The sequence below is a fragment of the Poecile atricapillus genome, chromosome 2 (assembly GCF_030490865.1).
Source record: "Poecile atricapillus isolate bPoeAtr1 chromosome 2, bPoeAtr1.hap1, whole genome shotgun sequence".
Classification (NCBI taxonomy): Eukaryota; Metazoa; Chordata; class Aves; order Passeriformes; family Paridae; genus Poecile; species Poecile atricapillus.
In genome coordinates, this window is record NC_081250.1 from 32,449,915 (window position 1) to 32,476,318 (window position 26,404).

Here is a 26,404-nt window from a genome sequence, read left to right on the forward strand (position 1 = left end):
GTTTCTCCTGGCATATTCTATCAAGCTTTTAAGATGTGTGATGGTGTTTTTTTTAACTACTTGTTAATAGTTTCTAGAACCAAGACTAAGAAATAGCTAATGCAATTACATTTTATATACTTACCCTCTTAAAATCATGACAAACTCTTCTGGTGGCCTTCCCTGACAATCACGATGGAAATTTGCTGCAAGGGCTTTGTGGTCTTATTCCTTTTGCTGCAGCAACATCAACATTCAACCAGCCACTTGCCAGAAAGCTAAACAAAGTCAGTAGTGTTTCTCTCATTCAACCATCTCACCACAACTCCAGCAAGTGACAATGATGGCAGAAGAGAAAGCTGGACTACCCACCCTGCTTAGCCATCTCACATAACCACATACTGATTCTCGGGGAAGACAAGGCTCCTGAAAAGACAGGTAAAAGCCGACTTTATCATCCACACCCCAGTACCAAGTATGGTTTAACCTATATTCCAAAGTGACACAAAATGCAGAATGAAAGACAAGAAACCACATTATCAGTGGACTTAACTTTTATTGAGGGGAAAAAAAGGTTTACATGTAGCTGTAGGTTTTTCCATCCATACTTCCAAAAGTTCAAAAAGGATTGAAAACAAAACTTGCTCCATCATTATTTTAATACAAAAAAGTTTGTGACTTTTTCTTTCATGAACAGCAAATTATATAACTAATTGCTATGTTCAATAAATATTTTTTCTTCTGCACCAAATAAGGGGAAATACTCAGCCAAGTACCACGAAGACCCCAGGAATTAAACAATTTTAATTTCAACTGTTATCCACTGTGTAGCAATCCAGAAACTTTTTCTATAAAACACACAGCCTTAATTTTGAGTGTACAAGGATCTATTCTCCCAGTCAGTCAAATACCAAATTCTGATCTAGCTCAAATAGTCTACTCTCAAAGCAACTACTTGACACATTAAAAAAAACAATAACAACAAAAAAAACCAACCAAAAAAACCCCCCAAAAACAAAAAAACCAATCCTCTGGTTCATGACTATCTAAGCAAATTTATCATTACAGAAAAGGCTCAAAGTCATTACTTGTTTATCAAAGTAATAGGTAAACATTTTAACAGAAAGATTAACAAGTTACTTGGAAATGCAGGTTTATGTTAAAGTATCCGAGTGTGTATACTACATATGACATGCAAGCTTTAAAAATATCAATGCTCTCTTCTGATTAGTCAGGAGTCCAACTGTTTTAAAAACGAAATAGGAATGACTTCCAAAATGTATCAGCACTTTGGGTTTCTCTATTTCATTTTACTCAAGATGTTTTACTACACAAAAACTACAACAATTACAATATTTAAGAGTATTACAATAAGAAGGGATGGAAAATAGGAATACTTCAACTGAAAATATGTATATTCTAAATGAACCAAAGACTTGTGAAAGAGCCGGAAGGAGAACAAGAAAGGGAAGATGGAAAGCAGTAGGGATGCTAAAGATCTGAACTTTGTATTTAAAAATCAAGTCCTCTTCTAATCTTCAGTAGCGTCCTGGAAAAAACAAAAGATGACACAATTACTAATTACACATTCATAAACTAACTGTACACATTATCTCAGCTTAACTGTGCCCAGCTTTTTTTGCTTTCACATTCAGAATTCCCATTGATCAATTCATATAACAATGTTTATGTCAGCCAGACTCTGTTTATTCACTTGTATTTACTTACTTGGACTATAGGAACGGGATCTCGATCGCGATCGGTATCGACTATAATAAGGCGATGGTGATCGTCTCCTTTAAAGGAAATTAAAAAAGAAACCAAACAACTTCCATTATGAAAGAACCCTTATTCACATCACTTCTACAGAACAGAACCACTTCCTTAGCACTGAAAGACTTGGCCTGCATGAATGATTTCTGCTTTATTTGGCTGTGGCTTATGGTTATTTAACAAATGCTTTCATATTTCTCTATTTGATGTATTTAAACTCTAAGATATTCCCAGACAAAGAATTTAATAAATTTTCACTAGCCTTACATGAAGTGCTTTTCCAGATGCCTGCAATTCTTGCTGAACAACATTCTCTGAAACCAGATAACTTTCTAAACAGCAAGATGGTTATGAAATGTCAAGCATTAAAAATCCCATCTACAAATAATCCCTTTTTAAACAGCAGTGTGTATCAGCTGTCCCTGATTCTATATACAGCATAGAAAAATGAGTTCCCTTTTTATCTGTCCACTTGATTCCCGGGGGTACATGCTCTACACCTCCTTCACATAGCAAAATTAACCCCCTGCCCAACAGAAAAACCAAATTCCATAAACACTGAAGATTCTGACTACTTTAATCCCACAAAACATATGTGAATGAGGCTCTAATACATAATAGGCATGAATGCAGAATATTACTATAAACTGAATAATGTGTTTTGTCATCCAACTTTTCAACAAATCACCAAACCCACTGTTAAAGAAATAAAATAAAGATTAGGTACCTGTATCTGTAGTCATATTCTTCATATCTGTCATATCCTCTGTCATACCCCCTGTCATAATATGAGTCCCGGCGACGACCTGCTCCACCGCCACCACCTCCTCCACTGCTATTAGGGGAAAAGATAAAACAAAAACAAAACCCCCTTTATATATCTAGTCTTCACCTTGAGTTAAATTATTAGATAAATTATTACAAAGTATTTAAAATATTTTTAAAGTGGTCGGGTAGTAAATCAGACACTTGAAGACTATACCACAAAAATATACAAACAAAATATTTAAATAAAAACACCCGCAAAAACTCCCAGAAAAACAATGGATCTGACTCTAATTCCTATCAAAATCAAGGGCAAATGGCCACCTTAGTATTTCAGCAGGCTAAGGATACATCAATTGATGATGCTAGATATTATTTTTTAATAACAGGTCCTTCAATATTTTTATAAATAAAGATAAACTACAGTAGTATTTAAGAGTGTATGTGAACCACAGTACTGCATTCTTTATATTAGTAATTTCTTCAAACAGAATCCAGCATTCAGTTTAATCCTATTGAACTTACTGTGTTGGCCTGCCCATGTAGATGCCTGGCGTGGGTGTATGTGCTCTCTTGGTGATTGAGTAATCCACTCGAATCCTCCTGCCATCCAGCTCCATTCCATTTGCATGCTCCATCGCCTGCAGGAGAGACAAGGAACAGGGATGTGAAATCTGCAGCCTACTGGTAACTATGGAAGGCAATGCAGAAACACAGTATTTTCCACCAGAAATACAAGCCCAGAACCTGTCATGTTTAGACTGGTTACTAGTGCCCCACTGTGGCGACTGGCTCATCTCTTGTCCCCATGCCCGTCTGCCGGTGGTTACAGGACTGCACTGGGGTGCCGAACTCATGAGACTCTCAATCCCTTCTTAAGGGAGCACAGGCTAACCACTAACACAGCCACTCTCCCTAGACTTTATCTTCTACCCATCTGAAAGGTAAATTCAAAGTCAAAACAGCATTTTTCTGAAAACTGCATCTTTCCTACCGCCGTCTCTGACCCAGAGGGGACGGGCGGATTCAAAAGCTGTGCAAAACAGTGGCTTCCTGTAGGGTGCATATGGCCGGATTACTGCTCGTCGGCTGCCATTTCATGCTCTCCCAGCCTCCTGCCATCTCCCTTACAAGGACCTACTTCAGCAGAGCTTAGTAAAATGGCGGGTTCAGCCTACATGGATACCTAATTACAACCTTCCTCCCCACTCCCTCTCACAATAGCAGCTCGCTTAAGTGATACACACAAGGGTCTGCGCTCAGACGCCCGTGCCCTCAGAACCGCCCGCAGCCCCTGCACACACTTGCTGGGTGTTCCAGCCCCAGCTTCTTCACTCTGAGAATCAATACAATGGCCTTTCACAAACTCAAACCATCAAAGTAAGTTTTTCAAAGGAGCAGAGCGTACTTTTGAGAATTTTATTCAGGCAAAAGTAACCTAAAAACACAAACCCCAACAGACAACAAATCCACAACAGTTAATTTTAACAGCTAATGATTGACTTGAAAGGATTTTTAAAATTTTGCTTTTTGAATTTTAATAGATTTTGATAGCTGCTACAGGATCTCTGAAATACCAATACACACCTCCTACTTCTCAACACTAAGCACAGCACTTAGTCCAATACACAAGATTTTAATTTTTCATGTGTGGAGAAGACACACTGTTACAATCTTGAGTAAAGAACATAACCACTTTGCAATTTTTTTATTGGCAAAAAACAACGACCAACCTCAAAACATAAAGCTGCCTCTTTAGCATGGAATTTTTTTTGTTGAATAATTAAACAGTTATTCAAAAATCTCAACTCTAACAAGAGCCTTACTGAGCTTACATACATGCCATAAAGGAGATACAGAAACCTGACATCAGCATGTTTTAACTGCTGTGCCCAAACTGGAAGTGACTGATGATCACTAATGCATTTATCAAGACTGAGTTTGTATTTTAATAATGCTGTTTGTGTCCATACTATATCGCCATCTAGTGATTTGTGTTCCTGTACAAAACTAACTACATTTAGCCAACTGCAAGGCACAGCAAAGAGCATTCCAAGTCCTTCAACATACACTAAGGTATATTTTGTGACTAAAACACACTCCTCATCTTTAGTTTTCTAGCCTTAACACATTTTTTTTTCCCCATAATGACGTAAATTAAAATAAATCTGTGCATGCATCCTAGAAAAGTATGTGTGCACAAACCTAACAATGAAGGCTGCAAATGTCTGGCTGAAAAATTACCTTTATGATGAAAAGCATCTTTCTGGAAATGCAGCAAGTTAACTTTTAAGAAATTTTCTGCTGCATGGCATTTTTAAGTCCAGTCAACAATTTGAAGAATAGTAAGCTTAGCTGACAAGAAGCCACCCCAAATCCAGAACATCTGGCATGTGTGTCTTCTTTAGTTAAGCCAACAAACACCTCTTCAAGAGGAAGAGTTCTCTGACAGGGGGAGCAGTACAGAGAAGAGCAACATACCAGCAAGAGAAATGCAGAATTAAATGTTGCCTGTTTGTTTTAGAAATACCAGGAAATGTGTTACATTTCAGTGGATAAAGATTAGTTCATGGTTAACAGACTGCACAGAACTCCTGACACCCTGGCCATAATGTCTAATGTCCTACCAAATATTAAAACATTAATTTTCTTATGGTTCAGCAGCTGTCAGAAATAACCGCCAACTAAAAAAAAATTAAAATAAAGAAAATCTTTAATAGATAGACCTCTCTGAAAACTGTGCTCACGTAATTGATGCAACAGTATTTATTCTGTATGAAGGCTGTAAAAATATATTAGTGATCCTAATCACCGGCATTTCTGTGCTTTATTGAAAGTTAAAGGAGTTTACAAGAAAATTTTGGATATTACAGTCTTCTTGTATGTCATGTTCAAAACAAATTTCAGTTTCCTTTTCTTGCTGGTTTTGGGTGTGCATGACTGCTGTGTTAAGACTATTTGAGTGTCAAAGAGAAAAAATTGCATATTCTTTCTAACAATGCTGAGGACGTTCTCAAATACTGTTTAAGATGATAAAATGAAACTTTTAAAAGAAAAACCCCAATATTATTTGATTTTTAAGACACACAATGCTCTCTTAGGAGTCTAACTGTCACCAATCTATTTTTATTACAACCTGGATTCTTATCCAAATATCTGAATGTTGTTAAAAGACTTGTATGGTTTTTGCAAGAGGACAGTAAGCAAGAAAACAGCATTCCTATAAACATGTATTAATTCTGGTAGCAAATTCTATGGAAAACTTGGTTTTTGTAGGCTAGAATACACATCTATATGTCTGCAGTCAGAAAATAGAACTAGGACTGGGAATGGCATAGGATTAATCTTGGATTACATTTTTAAAGTTTTAGAGTTTTAAACCTTCAGCAGACTATCCATAACAAGAGAACTGATTATCTACAAGGTGTTGGTTTGACAAAATGAGCAGTTCCTGAACTACAGTAGCATCTCCAGTGGCTCAAAGACAGAAAGCATTAAATTTAACAAAGATTTCAATGTAATTTGATATTTAATAAAGTATGTGATATTTTCTACGTGTATGACCAGTTAAGGTAGAGTAAAACAAGTTTGGAAACACAACTTTTAATTAAATGCACAAACTTACATGGGTGGCTGGTATTAGTTAAGCAATCAATAACCCACTAAAAAATTAAAGACTTTCAGTCTGGGTAACTATTTCAATAACTTGACATCACTACAAAGTTAGCAAAATACAGACTGAGTACACTTATATAGTCAAACATGAGCAGCTTATATTGTGACTTATTTTGAAAATGTGTTCTCACAATTTTAAAATAACACAAGGTACTGCCTTTTATTTTTTTCCCCTCAACGTAGTTTTGGGGGTTTGTTTTTTTACCAGAAGTTCTTCTCTACTGCATTTAATGCCACTGATAAAAACATCACCTCTACTCTATCACAGGTACAGCAAAGGATGAAAGACACAATGGATTAGATTCCCCCCTCCAGTATATTGATTACCCATTCAGTTCTAGATTTACTGAGAACAACTGAAAGAAAATTCTAAAAAAAAAAAAAAATCTGATGGAATTAATAAAGAAATTAAGAAACTCATCTTTTTACACCTGCTGCGGTCTGTCAAGTTCAGTTCAAGTGTCCATTTCACTTTTGAACAATACTCCACTTCCATTCTCTAGTTTGAGATTTCAACTTTTAAACATATACAATTATTAGACTAAAAACACTGACAGATTTAATGTATTACCTTTAAAGCATATTTTAGAGCTTCAGAGTCAATACAGGATTTTAGAGAATATGAGGAACTGGATGTTCCTTTAAGTATCAGTAATTTCATGGTATTTCAGAGTCACCAGAAGTAACTTGTAATTCTGAACATTTAAGACCTTCTAGTACTCTTTCCTGTTAGAGTTGTTTTTGAACAATACTTAAACCATTTTTTCAACAAGCCATAGGAGTTTTGTTCAATAACATTGGTTCTAAGCTTGTCTTCTTGTACCACAGATTATATGTTTTTCAGATTGAACCGATGAACTCCATAATTATTCTGGTCTTTGGCAACTGAATGATGTTAACGGTTTGTGCTGATTATTAATGAACAGTACATCAGAAAATCGTTCTGGAAAGATGGTAAAAACTTTTTGAAGAACATTTAACTAACATTAGAAAATTCCGTATTGCCAACAGCTGCTGTAGCTGCTGCTTCTTAGATGAGATCCTCCTACAGACAGTACATTCACAGTAGCCTCAGTTTAAACAACTAACACTTCACAGTCTGAGCTACTGAAAAGCTGATTTAGCAGCATATGAAATCCCTGATAACTGTTTTAAGTTACCAGAACAGCCCTAGAACAGCCAGCACTTTTCACTCGTGATTTTCTCAACTTACTGTTAAGTAAGACCCTGACACAATCAATTCCTCCCCCATCAACTAATTTTTTTCTCATCCGAGTACATAGAAGTTTCTGATCCTCTAAAACACAGGAAGAAAATCCTTATGTGATGGACAGATGAATATCCTCTATAATTTAGTGAAAATATTGCAAAACATTACAACACTGGCTCCATGCCAGCATTGCCAATACTGCAAACTCCGTAAGAGTGTGAGAAACAAGTCTTGAACTGATGTTTACAGATAATGCCCTTTGCATGTTGCCCACATAGTTCTGACTTGGAAAAGGGTGGCAAAGACAAGACACTGCATCACCCAAGGAAAAAAAAACAATAGCAAATATTTTTTAAAAAACAACAACTTTTTGAAATAAAACAACTTCACAAAAAATGAAACCCACTATACCCATTCTAAAAACAGGTACATAATAACAGAAGCTTTTCAAACAGGCTTTGAACAAGGTGACAGACAAGAACATCGGCATACCAAAACCTCATGTTTCTAGATAACGATTCATCAGTTGTTTCCTAAGACATCATCAGTCCTTGATATTTGCTGTCTGTTATCACACTTCGAACTCAAGACAGTGTCCATGAATATCTTCAATATGGATCAAAACCTAAGAATCCAGTCAAGTGTAATTTTACACACACTACACCACTGCAATAAAAGACATCTGCTGGAAAAGGAACCTTCTGTCTGATTATGAAGTTTCATCTTAACCTCAGCAGAGTTTCAAACAGAATAGAACATATTCTACAAGTAATCTCCTGGATTGGACACATGCTTTGAAAACTTCCTCAGCCCTGTTATAGTGGAATGTCTGAAGCTACTGTGATGCTTTTGACAGCTTCTCTGTGTAGTAATCAAAAGCTAAGCTAGTGTTCCTCTTTATAATCAAGATGCTCATGAACAGCTAACAAGGCTGCTATGGTGTCAAAATCTGAGATTCTGAATTTTTAAAACAGTCTAAGTAAAAATAAACTTTAAATCTGCCCATTCAGTGTTTTTAGGACACTGAGAAGTATCGTTATCACCCTGAAGAAATGCTATTTTACATTGTCTTTGGAGTTCCAATATATAGAGAGCTAGCTGACAATTCAAAATGTCTTTACCAACTTACGGACACTGTACAACTTGGTTTCAGAATCATGACCCAAAGTAGCATTTTAATTAGTTCAATAACTGATCCAGTTTTTAAAAGTGGTAACAGGGATGACAAATATCCTGAGGGATTTCAGCTCAAGAGAATCCATGCACATCTGACACTGATCAATCTTCAAGTTATGAAAGTTTAAACTACTCACAACTAATTTGATGCAAAATTTTAGTATTACCTGTATTTCAGAGCATGTCTGCTGAGATGCTTCCCTGTGTTAGCCTTTCTGAAGGGCAATAGTGAGGATTATGGAAAATCCTCATTTTCCTGTAGAGTTCTACTCTCATTTAATCCATCCATCTTTAAAAGGGCTGGAATTAAGTTAAACAGCTCATTTCTTTATTTAGATGTTTAGGATGTTGAAGGTTTGGAACTCTGGTTATTGTTTTTGGTTGGTTGGAGTTTTTAAAATTATTATTTTTAACAAGGGTTACCTACTCAGAACAGAAGTAATTCAAGTACCATTGCTTTAATATAAACTCAGCTTTTCAGACTATCTTCCAAACAGAGAACAAAACGCATACTCAACTTTCCAGACTTTCGTCCAAACATTGCTTCATTTCCTTCATTCTTCTCCTACAGGGCCTGTCACAAAATTTCACACCTACAGTTAAATATCTATCTATACCTACATTTGTATGTATGTATGTAAATGTATGTACCTACATTTATGTATCTCCCCTTTTCAACACCTGCTGCCATTTACTGCAATCTTCAAATCTGTCCTCAAGGCCCATCAAATAAGTCAAATAAACAAGTTTTGCTTCTGTCCTTCTTGCCAAAGTATTTCAGTTATTTAAGTTCCAGGTGTTGGGAGGATTTGCATCCTTTCCCCCTCTTCAGGCACCAACCCGTTGGAGAAAAGAAAAATGGGTTTAATTGCATTCCAAATTATTTCAGTTCCTGCTTCAGGCCCTAATCTTGACCTCCGTATTTCTGAATGCAAGTAACATCCCTTTTTGTTTTCCTTCACATTCCAGTTTCACAGCATCTGCCAAAACAGCTTTATACTAAACAAATTACTTCATACTATTTACATGGAACATTTTAAGAAATTCATGGTCTCATGCATGACCATTGCCCGTGGCAACCAGGAAAAAAACCTACTTCTAAAGACATATGAAGCTGTAAGACAGAAAACTTGTATATGAATGTGCCAAGGAATACTGCGCAAATATTTTGGATGTGAAGTGTTTCACAAAACAGCCACTTTTTCAAACACCCAACAAATTCAGTGTGAACAGAAATACCAGGCTAGAAGTTAGAAGAGAGCAGGCCCTTAAAGACAGATGGATATACAGCTATGCACCCCATGAACCTCTTTACCTACCTGTTCAACTGAGACTGCAAGAAAATATACAAGGGACACTAAAGTTTTGTGTCCTTTTACGTACCTCTATAACCTGCAACAACCACATATAAATACATACACAAAGACTACTCTTCTCATAAACTGATTCTCAGTTGGATCATACTAGAAGTCAGACAAACACTAAGTATAGCTCAATCAAGTAATCCACAAACCAGTTTTTTTTCATTAAAATATCAAGTAGCATCCGAGTTCTTATTTTTCAGCTCCTGATAGGTTCCAGAGTTGTCATTCTCCCTGCCTTTAATGCTAAATGATTTTTAAAGAGAGGGGTTGTATTTAGTATCTCTTTATAAATAAACTTAACAAATGCACACAGTATCAAACAGCACATCTGCCCAAACCTATTAATTCATAAACAAGATGAAGTGTATGACTCAGTTTATCCCAAAGAAAGAGATAATCACACAGTGCAGGCTTGAAGACTTTTTTTAGAGGGCGTCTTTACTTTTGACAGCACCTTAATCTACAAATTTCAGTAAATGTGGTTAAGTTCATGGTAGCATTACAGGGGTATAAAAGTCTACTACTTATCGTATATTGTAATGTCATGAATTGTAACACAGGCTGCTGTTCATATTCTGATTCTTTCCTTACAGATCAATTATACTAACAACTCAGACTAGCTATTAACAGCTATCTGTTAAACAACCAGGAAAGCAACTGACCAAGGCACAACTCAAGACAAACCCCACCGTTTTTCAAACGTACAATGACATGCCTAAGAGGAGAAAATGCAAAGGGAAACTCCAGAATTTTCATCCACAAAATGTAAGATTTTAATTTCCAAAATGTTTCAAAAATACTTTAGATATAGAAGCCTCAATGATTTATTTGCATTTTGAAGTAACAGACTATGCTCAAAATCTGCCCACGCATCTGAACACTGGACTCAAATGCTTCATTTGTTTAGAAGTGCCACACAACTTGAACAAAGCATTTTAAATTAATCTCAGTGTGAGAATCTCCTAGAGAATACACACTCAAAAACTTGTTTTCTTTTTACAGACAATTAATGAAGATAATGCATAAAGAGCACACCTGAAAAAAGTAGCAAAGCATGCATTTACCTCCTTAGAATCATCAATTCTCTCAAAATAAACGAAAGCAAATCCTCTTGATCGTCCAGTCCGTTGATCATAAACCACATTGACACCGGTCAAAGGTCCGTAACGGGAGAAGACCTCACGTAAATCTCTCTCAGTAGTGTACAAACTGAGACCAAACACTCCAAGACAGGTATTAGGATCTGGATTAGCCTGGTAACACAAATATTCAACTCAAATTAATTTTATTTTTAAAAAAATAAAATTAAATAATTCTTATATCAAAAATCATCAATTATAAAAAAAATAATCTGAAGAAAACTGAACCGGTTAATACACATCTTAACACTTCAACAGTTATCACTCTAATTATAATTTCAAAAAGCAACTACTTTCAATGGTTTTAATTTTATAAAAAAGACCAAGACAGATTTCTCATGTTGGTAAAAAACTCAGTTGATAGAATTTAAGCATTCTGATTTACAGAAAAGCTACAGAACAAGAGGAACCCATGTTATCAGTATTTCATACTGAAATTACCAAGAAGGGGCACAACAAGGACACCACATAGAAATCTGTGCTGAGAACAGGTCTGCCAGCCTTAACTCTCACCTTCAGCCCTTTTGCATGGTCATCATAGGCACTATAGAGCAAACACTGCCTCCAGCTGCCCATACTACATGTGAGCACTTGAGCTTCTAAGCACAGACAAGTGAACTATAATCCAGCATCTACTGATACTTCCTCCACCTCAGCATTTCCTACCAACTATAGTGAAAGTCAATATTTACATTTGTAAGTTAATCTTTCCACTTGTCAACTGGATAAAAGGCACCTGCTTTTTTCGTCTAGAGAGCAACAAATGTTTAAGGCCAGTACTGTGAAACTGTAATCCAAAAGCATGCATATTTCTTCAGCACAAAACTCTTGACTCTCTAACATTATGTGGGATACTTCATAGATTTCACTTCAACTAGACAAAGTCAAATATATAATAGTACAGGGTACAAGTTCTCTTTTAGGATCAAAATTTCTCTACATGCCAGAGAATTATAACTAATGCCAAATCCTCTGTAAAAATAATTTTGATCAAAATCAACATGTTCTTCAGTTCTGTGTCTGGTACCTGCAATACTAGAGACAGCAATTTAAAATACCAGCAACAAGCACAGAGATTTAATGTTTCTCCCAAAATAACAACTGGAAGTTGACACATCTGAAACTGAAATGCAAATTTCAGCTAAGCATAATAATTTATGCCTCAGAGCCTGCTTTTCAGCCTTATTCAAAGATTATTCAAAGATTTGTTCAGGACCCTATTGTGACAAAAAGATGCCCACACTATTAATATATTTGAAGTCCCTTTTTTTCCATTTGTCAAAGTTCAAATTTCTGCTTTAAGACATGAATCTTCTGCAATTCCTCACTATAGTGGAAGAGCAAAAGACCTGGCAGTTTTTAATTCAAAAGTTTTAATTATACACATCAAGATATGTATTTTTTACTCCATATTTCAATCTGATAGTTCAATGGCACTGGCAACTATGCTCATTTTATTACTGAACTCCTGTAAGTATAATGAAAACTGTCTTTTAAATCATTGTTTGGATAAATTCCTCCACACATCCATACCTTTTTTAACATCTCTCTTACACATAAACCCTATTAATTTTTCTGAGGCAAGAGATGTCCTGAGATCAGTCTGCAGACCTTAAGTGCCAAGTGACAACTATACAAACACTGGAAGGCCAAAACTGACTGTGGAGGACTAAAGGGCATTTGTATTAGGTTTTTGTACTGCCTCCCATCAACCCAGTATGCAAGCTCTCTCTACAAGAAAAGAAGTGGCAAAATTGCTAGCAATTTTCCTGGTGTCATTAGGACCTTGTTATTAAGGGGATTTCAAATCTTGTCTGATTTTAGTTTCATTTTGACACTGTTAGAACTATTCCTTAGAAATACTGAAAAATTCACTGTGAAAACACTCATAGTGTTTCACAAAGTCATTTCCAAAGGCAGAAAAATATCTTCACATAGCAAAGCATCCTAGTATTTCCTAAAGTAGTAAAGTGGATTCTTCTATCTTTCCCCAGAAAGATGGCTAACCCTCTTGAAGTTCAGCTATTTCTGCCTATTTTTCAAGTCACTAGATTAATATTTACTTCATCATGATTAGATGCTGGCAACAATCCATAAAAAGCTACTATGTACATTGCTTCACCACAGCTTCAGCCACTGCATGCTAGCACTGCTGGAGTCTTGCCTCTTCCCCCTTTTGTCCGCTGCCTCACACTGGTACCAACCTGCTCCTGGTGATCTGCTTCACCAAGATAGGACTGCATAAAAACTCTGTATGCTTTTTGAAAGAATTAATAAAAAAATTTGCAGGCCAAACCAGATTAAAACTAAAAGGATCAGAAATATATCACTGCCCTCAACAAGGAAAGGGAGAGCTGTGTAGTTGTGTGCAGTGACATTCATTTAGATCAGCTTGGAGTGATGTGAAACAAGAAGCTAAAGCACTGAAACAGGTTAGAGAAGAAACTGGACTGGAAGGCTATGAAGATGATTAGAAGATTGGAGTACTTCCCTATTAATGAAAGGCTCAGACAGCTGGGCCTGTTTAAATTGGAGAATAGATGACTGAGAGGGCATCTTATCAATGCATACAAATATTTCATGGGCAGGCATCACAAAGATGGGGCCAGACTGCCCTCAGTGCTGCTAAGCAACCGGACAAGGGGCAACAGGCACAAACTGAAACATGGCACATTCCATCTAAATGTGAAGGAAAATTTCTTTGAGGTTGTCTGAGCACTGGAACACACTGACCAGAGAGGCTGCCAAGTCTCCTTTTCTAGAGGTGGTCAAAACACACCTGCATGTGATCCTGTAGAACCTGCCCTAGGTGCACCTGCTTTAGGGGGAGCTGGACTAGCTAATTTCCAAAGATCCCTTTCAAGCTCAACCATTCTGCTGTTACAAAGAAGGACACAGAAATATCAGAATGACAAGATTAGTATTTTAGATTTTGATTGGTGTAACTATACTCTCTCCTGCTCATACAGAGACACTTCTCATTTACATTTTGAAAGACTGACTGTACCTCCTTTTCACAAGTGTGAATTTTTCTAGTCCACTATGAAGATTTTCATATTACCTAACAGCACAGGGCTTTACTTCAAGGTAAAGCAAATTAAATAATCAGAAGCATAAAATCACAAGCAACTTGCAACATATGCTCTATAAGCAAATAAACATTTGGGAATTTCCTTCTATGGGTCCCTATGTTAATCTTATCAATACTGTCAGGTTGCCAACACACACAGAGGTGGTCTCATCTTTGTAAAGGGTACATATACTTGGAACTGTAACAGAAAAAGAAAATCAGAACTGCACAACTTCTAGAGCTGATGGGAGCCCATGTCACTGTATCTGCACATACTGACTTGCAATAGAATGTTTTTCAATTAATTTCCACAACTTCCCTGTCAGCTGAAGGCCCAAGAAATAAGTGCTCAGCTGTAAGGATAGTGATTGCTCCACACACAGCCCCCAACCCACTCCCAGCCAATTCCCATATCCTCCAGTGATATAACAGCATGTCAAACTCAGCCTGCAGGTAACCTGGACTACACACTGATACAAGCAGCAATTGTTTTGTCAATACTCAGCTCTTTTGAACATGACATACTCTGCTGCCGGTGTGCCTTCTCCTGTTGGACATTGGAGAATGACTACGGCTCCTTCGACGACGGTATTCTGGTGTGTACGATCTGCTTCGAGAACGTCTCCTATGGGAATGAGAATGGGATCTGGACCGCGTGTAACGTCTGTGCGAATGTCTTCTGGACCTGGATCTTCGACAAAGACAAAGCCTTTAGTCAGGTCATGCATATGGTCATACTGTATTGAACTGTAAACCATACATTTTCTAGAGAACAAACTTTTTTTAGATGATGCCTACAATTAAAGCCATTGAGCTTCTTCTACCTTGCATATCCAAAGATTGCATGGATCTCTAATAACCTGCTTGATAGCACCATTTTTAACTCTGAGAGTACTTCTCACGTACACTGAGGACTATACTCATTACAGTTTTCAGGAATTTCAGAGTTTAAATTTACATCAGCTTGGCTGCTTATCTAACTAACAACTGCACAGTGACCCAGAAACTAGATATGCCACTGAAAGGGACTGTTTTGACTGAAAAATTGAAAAATCTGGCAGGACTTCAGCGCTGCAATATCTACAAGCAAAGTCTGTCCAGGCAAGAAAATTACTCCAGACCAAAAAAAAAAAGGCAAACCAGAAAACACCTGCTCTACTCCTCAAGCACTTCTTTGCAAACATCTTGCTGACAATAAGCTGTTTAAAACAGGTAATCATCTGGCTAAACATTGCAAGAAGAGAACTTGTAATATTAGCTGAACTTCGGCAAATTCAGAGCACAGCAACTCTTTCAGTTGCTCTGGTATAAAGCATATAAATAAAAAAGATGTATTACTGAACTCTCCCAAGAACTGGGAAGGAGAAACAATGTAAGACTATTCCTTCTTCTCCTCTAGTGCTACAAATGCTGTCTTCTGGTTTCTTTCTTGGTTATTAGATTTGGTAGCTCTCTCCATTTTCATCAATATGTTGGAAAAAGGGAATAAAGAAGACAGGTAGTATAAACCAGGTAATACTTATGGCATATTTAGAGAAAAAAGCCCAAGACATTCTCTTCTGATCTGTGCAAGCTTCGTCAGAACCAAGAGCTATAAAGCTTTATCTCCACAAATCCATACTTGGGGTAGAGAAGTACAGTGAAAGACATGTGCAGCATTGAAAAATGAATTTAAATCTTAAAACTCTCATAAATCAAGAACCTATCCAAACCAAATTTATGACATAGTTTTTGATTATATTTTTAAAGCCTCCAATGAAAGAATGTCAAGAACATTCACACACACATATTTCCAACAATTAGACAGCTTACACTTTTTATCTAACCCTGATCCTTTGCACCAGGTCTCACCTGACTTGGTTTTTTCCCCCTAAAGGGAAGGTCCACACAGGAATTCCCCCATAAACAATTTTGGGAGAAGGAAGCAGGAGCTTCACAGAACAGAAATGCAATTCATTCTCTCTCTTCTGGAAAAGACAAACCTACTTATTTCAGTTGTGAGTTCTACATTACTACTTCTAATTATAGTATTTTCTCTAGTCATACCCATTAAATAATTCCCCATCTTTGTCCACCTATATGAGCACAAACAGGCAAATTAACATATCCCTGTTAATACATTCCAAAAAAGTTTATCGTTTTTACAACAGGGGAAAAGAAATTTCATCAACCTACTAAAATAACAGTAACACTGAGCTGACATGAATAACTTTCTGAACATACCTTGACTTTGATCTTGACCTAGAGTGCGATTCAGAATGTTTGGAAGCCCTCGACGGACTGCGAGATCCTGACCTGCTCTCTGATTTTACACGAGCAGGACTCCCAGCTGGAGATTTTGACTGGGAGCGAGACTCCTAACAAAAAAGACAGTATTAAAAATGGTATTGGTTGTGTAAATGCCTAACTCCTAACATTTAAAGTACAGTAATTCTATTATATTGATTGCTCCTGAAAAATAAATGGTTAGGCAATACCCTCCAAAACAAATTTCATTTTGCTAACCCACTGTTAATATTGTATGCTTGCCTCAAATAGGTCCCTGCTTGAACCAGATCACCAATTCGCTATTAACTAAGTAATCATGCAAATTCATCTACAACTTGATCATACAGACACTGGAACATAAACCATACATTTACTTAACCTAGGACCCATTCATTCTTCCAGATTCTTTTAATTCTACTTCACTCTTGCTTTCTACTTTTCTTCATTCTTCATTGAGTTTTTCATTTTTCATACTTCGTGTATTCTTCCCCAATTCAAACAATTCATTATAGCCTTAAAAAAATATTCAAGTGCTTCTATCTGACCAATCTTCTGTTCAATTTTTTCCCCCATTCAATTTTAATTTTCTGATCTTTAATACTTTTCATTAGCCTTCTTTTATCTTGATTTATCTTCCACATTCTTGGAAAAAACTCTTCAATTTCTTCACGAACATTAACCTTAATGGAAAAAGAACATTTAGTATATTTAAGCACGTGGGGATTATAAAACTCTGCTGGAGTTCAGATGTTATCTACCAAATTGAAAAGCCAGCAGGTAAAGTGCAAGAAACTATTTTATAAAACAACTTTTTAAAAAAATATCTTTAAAACTGTATAAGTGTCTATGTTCTAACAATAAGCTTACTGAGTTCTCAGTGTTTTACTGTATTTGCAAAGCTACCCTCCTCCCCTCTGAGATTTTTTTGGTACGATACATAGATACACTAAAAACTAATTAGCACAAATATATTGAAGTATTAGTATCAGTGATTCCCCCCCCTAAAATAATAACTATGTGCTTCTTAGTATCGAATATCCCACATTTTACTCCTACAGATTACTAAGACACTCTCAGTTCAACAGAATGGCCAAAGATTTCCACTCAAAACCTATCTATGCACATACTTACTCGCATAATACATGCACACAGGTATAAGCAACATAAATTATTATTCCTCCTAGTTTTTCTTCCTCATTGTTATCCTGTTTTCCTTATATAATCCATATAAACTAAGATGTAGAATCATACAGTTAAAGCAATCCAATAGAAGTAAAAACAGGGAAGAGTTTTTTTCTTGCATGGTAAGGCACACAAGAGAAAAACTAGGAAAACAAGCAAACAAAGAGCAGGTTAGGATTTCCTCACATTTTATAGTGTACAGCATTTCTAGGGAGCTTAGCTATAAAAATCCCTACAGAATAGTATGCTATATACATTTGCAACTTCACAAAATACTTAATGAAAATAATGCATACCAAGTTCCCCTCCCAAAGATATTACATTTCATGTTTATTTGCATGATTTCTCCTCCTGACTGTCCTCACAATTTCTTCTCTTTCTTACTCTACCTATGTCCAGATTTGCATTTTATTTTGCAGTTAAAAGTCTTCATTACTTTGCGCTGGAGTTCCTTTTCAAAGGATGCTGTCCTCCTCTTTCAAGACAGTAAATTCACCAGAAATGGAACCCGAGAGGCTCCTTACTAACGACTATTAGAGCCACACTACCATTCCCCTTTACCTCAATAGAAAGGATGAAGGATTCACAGAGAACGTCACCTACTAGGATGATAGGCCTGCCAAACTTTAACAGCGAAGGCCAAATTCAAAGCTTGGCTGTGAAAGGCAGACCAGGTAATTGGGTCTGCCTAACATGTTATCCTTATGAAGATGGCCATGTTCTGAGCTAACCACAGGACTTCAATAAAATAAATTATGTACATGCCTTTAAATATTACCAATTTGTTGTTTTGACATTTGAAATCCACTGTTTGCAATAAAGAAATATTTATCTTATAATCACTAACACAATTTTTTTATCACCTCGCCTGTCTTTGTACTGTTCAATGTTTGACAGCCTCCTAAATTCTTCTCTTTATAACTCACCCCTTGCAACAATTGCCAATTTCTCTGGGAACTATTTGTATTTCTCTCCCTAGTAAAAATCATCAGTAATAAAGAAAAACACTCAAAGTGACATCAGATTTAGAAAACACCCGCAAAAAGACAAAGAATTCACCATCCTCAGACACTCTGTCTTCATAAGGATACTGCACTGTCCATACTTTTTACATCTGAAGGATCAATTCCTGAACAAGAACTCTGGAAACTTGAACAAAGGCAACCCCCCCACCCCCACCCTCCTGATCCTGAAAAATCTAGAAGTATTGGGAGATGCCAAAAATACCATGGACCAAATTGCTCCCATACAATGTTGAAGTCAGTTTAGTTCTTCATTATCCAAGTGAAGCATCTTACAATACCACCCACAGAGCCTTTAATAATATCAGCTAAGACACCAAATCTGTATAAAGCTGACAAAAGCAAATATAATATAATTTAATATGGGTTAAGTCCTTTTGGAAATATCTGTTTAAGACCTTTAGGGGCTGTATTCACAAACATACAACTTGAAAACTGCAGTGACAGAGGGGACCATGTAAATTCTTAGAGATTTCAAACTTCCTCAGCCAAGTAACTGTAGGTGTAAACTGCAGCTGAAGAGAGATTACCTGATAGCAGTTGCACATTGTCATTGGCAAGCAAGTACATCTCGTCTTCTGATGCAGCATAGTTCACCTAGTTACAACTCCTACAATGCTTCCTTCTAAAGGAGACTAGGGGAATCACAATAACCTGAAAAAGTTTAAGGACTTAAGGATGATGCTGAAAAAGTACCTAGTAGTATTTGTATCAGCAAGACTACAGGCAGGGATTAAGGGATTCAAGGAGATACAAGGGGAGATTTCAAAGAATTTTTCTCCTCTACTTCTCACTATAATTAAACAATTAGCAAGCTGTATATTAGTCCACACCATAGACCAACACAATTGTTCTTCATGAATTATTTATATCCATTCTGCAATATGTATGACAGAAGTATTCAACATTCTTAGTGAATCATCTTTAACGTAAGAAACCAGACAACTCTATTACCCCAAAGCACTAAAACACCTCAATTTTGCACTGGTCTTAAAGCAACCTATGCATTCTCCTCTTAGCTGTTCTTACCACAAAAACTAAATATTGTGTGGAAGAGGAAAGACTAAAATTACACTTTGGATCCTCAGAACTTTTTTATCTTCCTGTTTTAAAGATCCTCAGACATTTAAGGGCCAGAGACTAGACTCAGCTTAAACTCAGCTCCTCATCCCACCAGCTTCCAACTAAACAGTACCTATCTTAATGCCTTGGGCTTCATTATGCAGCTGTCCAGTCACTACTTTCATCTTTACAAACTTGTAGGCAGATAATTCACTATCCCCATTTCAAACTATCTATATTTGCTGTCACTAGAGCCTGCAGGAAAAGAAACAGAGCTTTGTAATACTCCTCAGATCAAACTTCCCTTTCACAACAAATCCTGCATCTGCCAATAATACTTTTGCCAGCAAACACCTCTCCCCAAAACACCCACCCACCCAAATAAAAAACATACACTCTCCCCCCCCCCCAAAACAAATTAAAAAAAAACCCCAACTCAATTGTAACAGTGTGTTTCTTGAGAGTCAGATGTAGTGGTTTCCTCAAAACACACCAGGAAAGGGAACTAATGATTCACCAAGAATTGCAACTTGGATACAAAATCATAGACAAAACACAAAACCTAAGGTTTCAGCTTACTGATTCTCTGGATAAAATGCACAGCTAGAAGCATTTAAAGAGAGCACCGATGAGTATTTTTTATCCTTGTTACTTTCTTTCTTTCCAAGAAGAGTTACAAACCACAGTGATATGGAAAAGATCTCTCCTCCTCTCCCATTACTCCACAGTCATATAAACCCAGACACTGAACAATTACCAACATTAATGATACATCTGAGCCAGGCATCAGTCAGTCCATGTACTTCTTCCAAACTGTTTAACTGATCCAAAAGTTCCATCTAACACTTAAATCCCTTGCATTTTTTCAAAAGAAATCCTATTTTCCAATGTAATCACTATTTTAAAAGCATTTAAAACACTTTTATGCAGAGGAGAATTCACATGTCTTGAAGTATTCTTTCTATTTTCCACCCATCAAGAGAATGTATGATAAAGAACATGGAGGGGGAACCACAACAAAACAAACTGACCAACCAACCAACATTCCCATCAAACCAACCCCGTTTTTCAGACTGCTCTTCTGTCCTGAACTTGTCATGCCTTTACCTAACCCTCACCTTACAATTTACAAGTATGACTGAAAGGCTATCAAAATTTAAAGTGAGATGCCAACTGAAAAATAACAATGTAAATTTAAATTAAGCTTTCTATAGCAAAGCAAGGGAAATGAAAAAAATACCCAAACCATTAAATCACACAGAAATTTCAGGTGAAATTAATTTGATCTGGGGTGAAAAAAAGGACAGGATAAATGGTCTTGCAAGACCATTTCCAAAAATCCTGTTAAAAACTCCTACCCAAACTAAAAAAAACCAAAAACAAACAAACAAAAATGAAGTTGAACTGTATTAAAAAGGGACAGAAAAACATAAGCAGTCAAAAAAGAAACATTAATTTAGCAGCAACCCACATTTGCTGGATAAAACTGTTAAGCTACTGACATCTCACTTATGAGGACAAGATCACGCTTTGGCAGGAATCTACCAACTTTCCTTGGAACTCACAAGAGAAGTTAAATCCTTTTTGCTTAATACTGTGTTCCGTCCCTATACTAAAAATAAAATGAATCCCTTAATTAGCTACTCTTCTATAAATGTTACAATAGTACACATAATAAGCTGTTGCATAAAAAGTATCACATAAGTTGTTACCTTGAAGATATGGGTATTTTAAAAGCTACTAACATAAGCAAACTATGTATTCCTCAATGATCCCCCTTAAGAAAACAAATAAAAAAAAGAAGCTTCAACAATAAACTATTTGGAATTACAAGTTAACCTTCTCACTGAAGGAAGGGTTCTGTAGTCATTCCTCTATCACACATGGAAGACAGTAAAGAGAATTTGTGTTCAAAAGGAGCAGTCCTCCAAGCTGACAAGGTCCAGAACAATGCAGAATATATTAAGTTTGATTAAATCAACAAAAAATAAAAATTTGACTTCCAGAAAAACTCCCACACTGGTCATTAAACACTGCAGGGTGATCACAGCACACTCCAAGTGAGTGCAGAATCCCTGAGCATTAGCAGTCCATTGTGCTTGTGTTTGAAAAGGTGTGGGAAGCAACATTCCTTCTTTTCTGTAGAGGTGGCAGACTGCCACTGCAGGAGAGATGGAAGAGCTAAGCAAGCCCGACCCTGACACCGCTGGGATTTTTATTGCCAAAGAAATCAATTTAAAGTTCATCAGTTAGGTAATTCCATACTTGTTTAAGTATTTTGCATCCAAACTTCATGAAGCAAATATAAGGCACTTGCACAGCTAAACTAACTCAAAACCAACTTGTGTACCTATGAAATATACGTATTTCCTTCTACAAGATGGGCCTCGTGCAAAATCCATTTGAAAATCCATTTATTGAAATGTTTCATTAGATTATACTATTTATGTCACTGTAAGATCCTGCATAGTGCAGGATCATTTAGAATGAAAATAACAAATATAGAGTTGTAAAATGGAATTTTGCCTTTGTTCTGATGAAAGTTTTTGCCTATTTAGACAAAACAACACATTAATACTGGTGGAAAACGACAAAACCATTAAGATTGCAGAAATAATGTTACCAAAAGCTCAAAAGACAAAAAAAAAAACCTGTCAAAGTATCAAGTTGAGCTACTGAAGTGCAAGTCTGTTCAGACTCCCTTTTGTCCATTGCTCTGGGAAACATCTAAAGTTGCACCACAGATTGGACACCAAATAAATAATAGCCTATAAAAAATAACAAAAAATATAAAAGGAAGTAAGTGCTACCTGCTATCTGCCAGAAATAAAAGATAAAAAAGGCCTCATTTGTCTAATCTGCTTGCAAAAAGCTTTCAATGATGACAAAATACTTTGATGTTTGCAAAACCAAGTCACTAGAGAAGAAGCACAATTTAATATATTTTTTATTCTTAATGTCTATAAACTTAGCTCTAGCACATCCACTATATTTTTAATTCTTCTGTCAATTTCTTTCCATTAAATCATCATGCTTGAGGAGGGGGCTTTCTTCTGTTCAATCAGCCACATTCTTAATAGAGAGCTTGCTTAAGTTGAAACAAAATGACACAAAAACAGAGCAGACAGATATTGATTACTCCGAGCATATTCTATTAACATTTGCTTTTAAAAAAAAGTGCAAAGGAATGAGCTCAAGAAGGAAAGGCCCTACAGTGATTTTATGCAATACTTTAGAAATGGAAGTTTTTGGAAGTGCAAACTAAGCTATTTCATTGGGAAGTTATTTCCATAATTATTAATTTCCTGTTCAGATTAGTTAATATGATTTTAAAAGCATAAATTAGAGACAAGCACACACAGTATCTTACTGTTGATAAAATTAGCATTTAAAAATTGATGCTCATTCTCAACTTTCACTGAAGCGATTTTGGGACAATAAGCATCTACACAAATATAAAAGGCCTTAAACTAAATACTCCCTTACTCCTTTAGCATTCAGTTTTTAAAAGCACATCACACTAACTAGCACTTAAACTGAGAGGGGGTGGAAGAATTGAAAGGGTACTCAGAATTGTTATTTGTGCCAAATTCCACAAAAACAGGTTCTTTACAAACTTTCTTCCAGATTCTGCAGTTCTTTCTCCCAGTGAAAACTTCTGAAAAGTGCCCCGTGCCGGGATGTAGCAAACTGAAGCACCAGGACATTCAGTGCCTGACAGAGTCCTATCCATTTGGGAATAGCAGACTGAACACGACACCCTCAAAATTACATGTACTTAATTTTATGTTTGTGTGCACTTTCATTTGAAAATGAAATATAAAACATTAGTCTGAAATATAATTTATTTCGAAAAATTTAGTACCATCACAACAAAGCAGTATTACTGAAAAAAAAAAAAAAAGGCTTACAAATGTTCTTCAGTAGAGCTACAAAATCCTCAACTAGAAATCTATGAAGTACCTGCCATTATGCTCAGTTATGCCATATCGATTGAGAAATTTCAGTGCAGGGAGCAAAAACAAAAGAAGTTTTCCAAATGAAGACTCAACACAGTCAGCAGTTCTTTCCAACAGGTAAATTTTCCATCACAAAAAAAAAGGAACAACTGATAAGCTGAAGTCACAGAAACTGTGTACTGTGTAGGACTTTTCAGACTTCAGGTACTCTCAAAACATTTTACTTCTACGTTTGGCAGGCGGTAGTGTGCAGAAATACTGAAAGTACAGAGCTGTAACAGCTTTGTAACATAAACAACAGATCCATAAAAGATCCCAATACCAATGTTCTGACAATTAACCTAATTTCTTTCCTAACAATTACCCACACGGTGAATACAAACAAAAAAATAATCCTTAATATAAATCTTGACTGTAAAATGGGAGATTAACATTATCCTAAAAAAAGAGAAAAAAAACCCCAAAACCCAAGCATACTCATTGCTTAAGTTTCTGAAACTTAGTAGTTTCCCCTGCAGAGATCTGTTTATTTACCCCAATATTGCTTAGCTACGCAACCACCTTTTGTCCAAGCAATCAACACAAGAGCAGATTTTGTTTACCTCACTCAAAGAAGCAGCAGCAGTTATTGCATAGGTAGGTAAAGAACTTGCAGCCTATGATTTTGTTTTTTAATCACCACAAAAATGGCAACAATAGTCATGTAAAATAAATTTTTGGAAGGTAATGCCATTCTTTCAAGATTTTATTGCTTGTTTCCCCAGACAGTAACTATAGATGTACTGCAAAGCTGCTGTCACTGGATCATCAGAGAGAGCCACCAAGAGGATGCTCAGGTGTTCCTCTAAAGAATCTCTTAAAAGCACAAACAAAAAGAAAACCTCTGCAAATCGGAAAAAAAAAAAAAAAAGTAAATTGTGATGGAGGAGCACACATTTCGTTCCTGTTTCAAGCAGCTACTAATTCTTGCTGGCCTTGATCAATAAAAAACAAAACAAAACAAAAACAAAACCACAAAAACACTGAAAATGGAAGGGACCTGTCACACGTGTACATGAAAACCCGCAGCCATCAGACGGAATACACAGGCCTAACGAGGTTACAAAGCCACAGCAGCTCGTTCGAAGCCTTCAGCTGCACGATCGATGACTTTCAATGGTTTAATAACGACGGCCGGACCTCCCCAGTGGCCGGAGGAGGCCCGGCCCGAGGCAGCTCCTAAGCCGGGAGAGACCGCGCACCTCGCACAAAAGGACGCGGGGTCCCTCCTCTTTCGGGCGGGAGGAGGCCTCGGCGGCCCGGCCGCGGCCGGGGAAGCGGGAACGGGCAAGACAGGGACCTCCGGGCCCGGCGGCAACAAGGCGGCCCGGGACCGCGGGAAGAAAGCAGAGCAGCGGGGAGGAACACCGGGGCTACGGCAGCGCCGTTTGCACAGGATCAGTCTGCGCTGGCTGGGCGGGGGCCGAGCCGCAGCACCGGGACCCGGCGCCCGCACCCCGCCGGGGCGACGGGAGCGGGGAGCGTGAGGGAGAGACGCGGGCAGCGGAGAGGGACGCGGGCCGTCACCCACGGCCCAGGCAAGCCTCGGGCACCTGAAGGAGCCATTTTAGAGCCAAGCTGCACTGCCCCCACCCCCGCTAGGCCCGAGGACGCCAAGTGCCGCCACCCATCGCCCCCGGATCCGATGCCCCTCTCGACACGGCCCGCGCAGGGGAGGCCACTCACCCTCCCCTCGAAGTTGTTCTCCTCCACGTCGCTCATGTCGGCAGAGTCCTGGCCACGGGGCTGGGGCGAAGGGGGGACACTAGTCCCGATTAGCAGCAACAACACCCACGGCCGCTGTTATCGCCGCCGTTACCGCTATTGCCGCTATTACCGGCACCGCCACCGCCACCTCCCGCCCGCGCCTCCCGCACCGCCGCAAAATGGCGCCGCCGCGGCCGCTCCGTCTGCGCCCGGCACCGCGCTCGGGGCGGGGCCGCGCCCGCCCCTCACAAAGGAGGCGACGAACGCTGCAGGGAGACCCGCTGCGCATGCTCGCCCCCTCCGCCCCGGGAGCGCGCCTGGGCCACAGCGGGAACGAGCGCGCTGGTCCCCGGCCCCGCCCCTTCAGGTGTGGGGGTGCTGTTGCTGTTGCTGCGAAATGTGGAATATGTAAACAAATATCCTTTGAAAGGATGTTTTTTGATGTCTGATATTTGTGAGCTTTCAAGCCTAATCAGTAAGAAGGGAGATTTAATCCCTGAAAGAGACAGCTGAGAAGCAAGCGCTAAGTGGTGTCCTGGCGTTAAAAAGACAAGTTAGCTGTCGATAGAATTGCCTTGTGAAGGTTCAGGGGTGGACACGTTTCAATGATATGCCACCTAGGGGGAGGTTAACAAAGCTAGGGAAGAAGGATGTACCACTGATAGTAGACACAATGAATGCAGAATTCACGAGCCACAAGGACATTTGGCAGAACTCCCACGATAAGGAAAAAAAATATTAAAGACAACTTGGCGACTGTAGTGAAGCAGCTCTGACTGGGTAAAAGGTAATTCCGGCAGGGGGAGATCTGTGACCGACTCACAGACCACCGACTCAAGAAACCCACCGACTCAAAAGAAGAGAAAGACTAAGCATGCAGGCTAATTAGCATGAGAAGCGAGATAATAATTAACCAATAGAATATAGAATACTAATTAAGAGAACGAGTTAACTTGTATCCAGTGAACATTGGCGCCTTTGTTTGCTAAAATGTATAAACAGTGAAAAGTTTCG

The 26,404-nt window shown here is 37.9% G+C and overlaps 1 protein-coding gene across 5 annotated transcripts; it reads right to left on the reverse strand.

Moving 5' to 3' along the window:
• Positions 1–518: 518 nt before the first annotated feature.
• TRA2A (transformer 2 alpha homolog) lies at positions 519–25,630 on the reverse strand. Of its 5 annotated transcripts, XM_058830927.1 has the most exons (9): positions 25,370–25,600; positions 16,788–17,099; positions 16,375–16,508; positions 14,677–14,842; positions 11,007–11,195; positions 3,043–3,158; positions 2,480–2,587; positions 1,708–1,775; positions 519–1,528 (listed from the first exon to the last, which is right to left on the reverse strand). In XM_058830927.1, the coding sequence occupies exons 4-9, from the start codon at positions 14,707–14,709 to the stop codon at positions 1,518–1,520; spliced, it is 525 nt and encodes a 174-aa protein (XP_058686910.1). In that variant the 5' UTR covers positions 14,710–14,842; positions 16,375–16,508; positions 16,788–17,099; positions 25,370–25,600; the 3' UTR covers positions 519–1,517. The 5 variants fall into 5 exon arrangements, with proteins under 5 accessions (XP_058686910.1, XP_058686909.1, XP_058686908.1 ...); XM_058830926.1 differs by lacking the exon at positions 16,788–17,099 and having other exon boundaries at positions 14,677–14,836; positions 25,370–25,630; XM_058830925.1 differs by lacking the exon at positions 16,788–17,099 and having other exon boundaries at positions 2,480–2,584; positions 25,370–25,630.
• Positions 25,631–26,404: the final 774 nt, after the last annotated feature.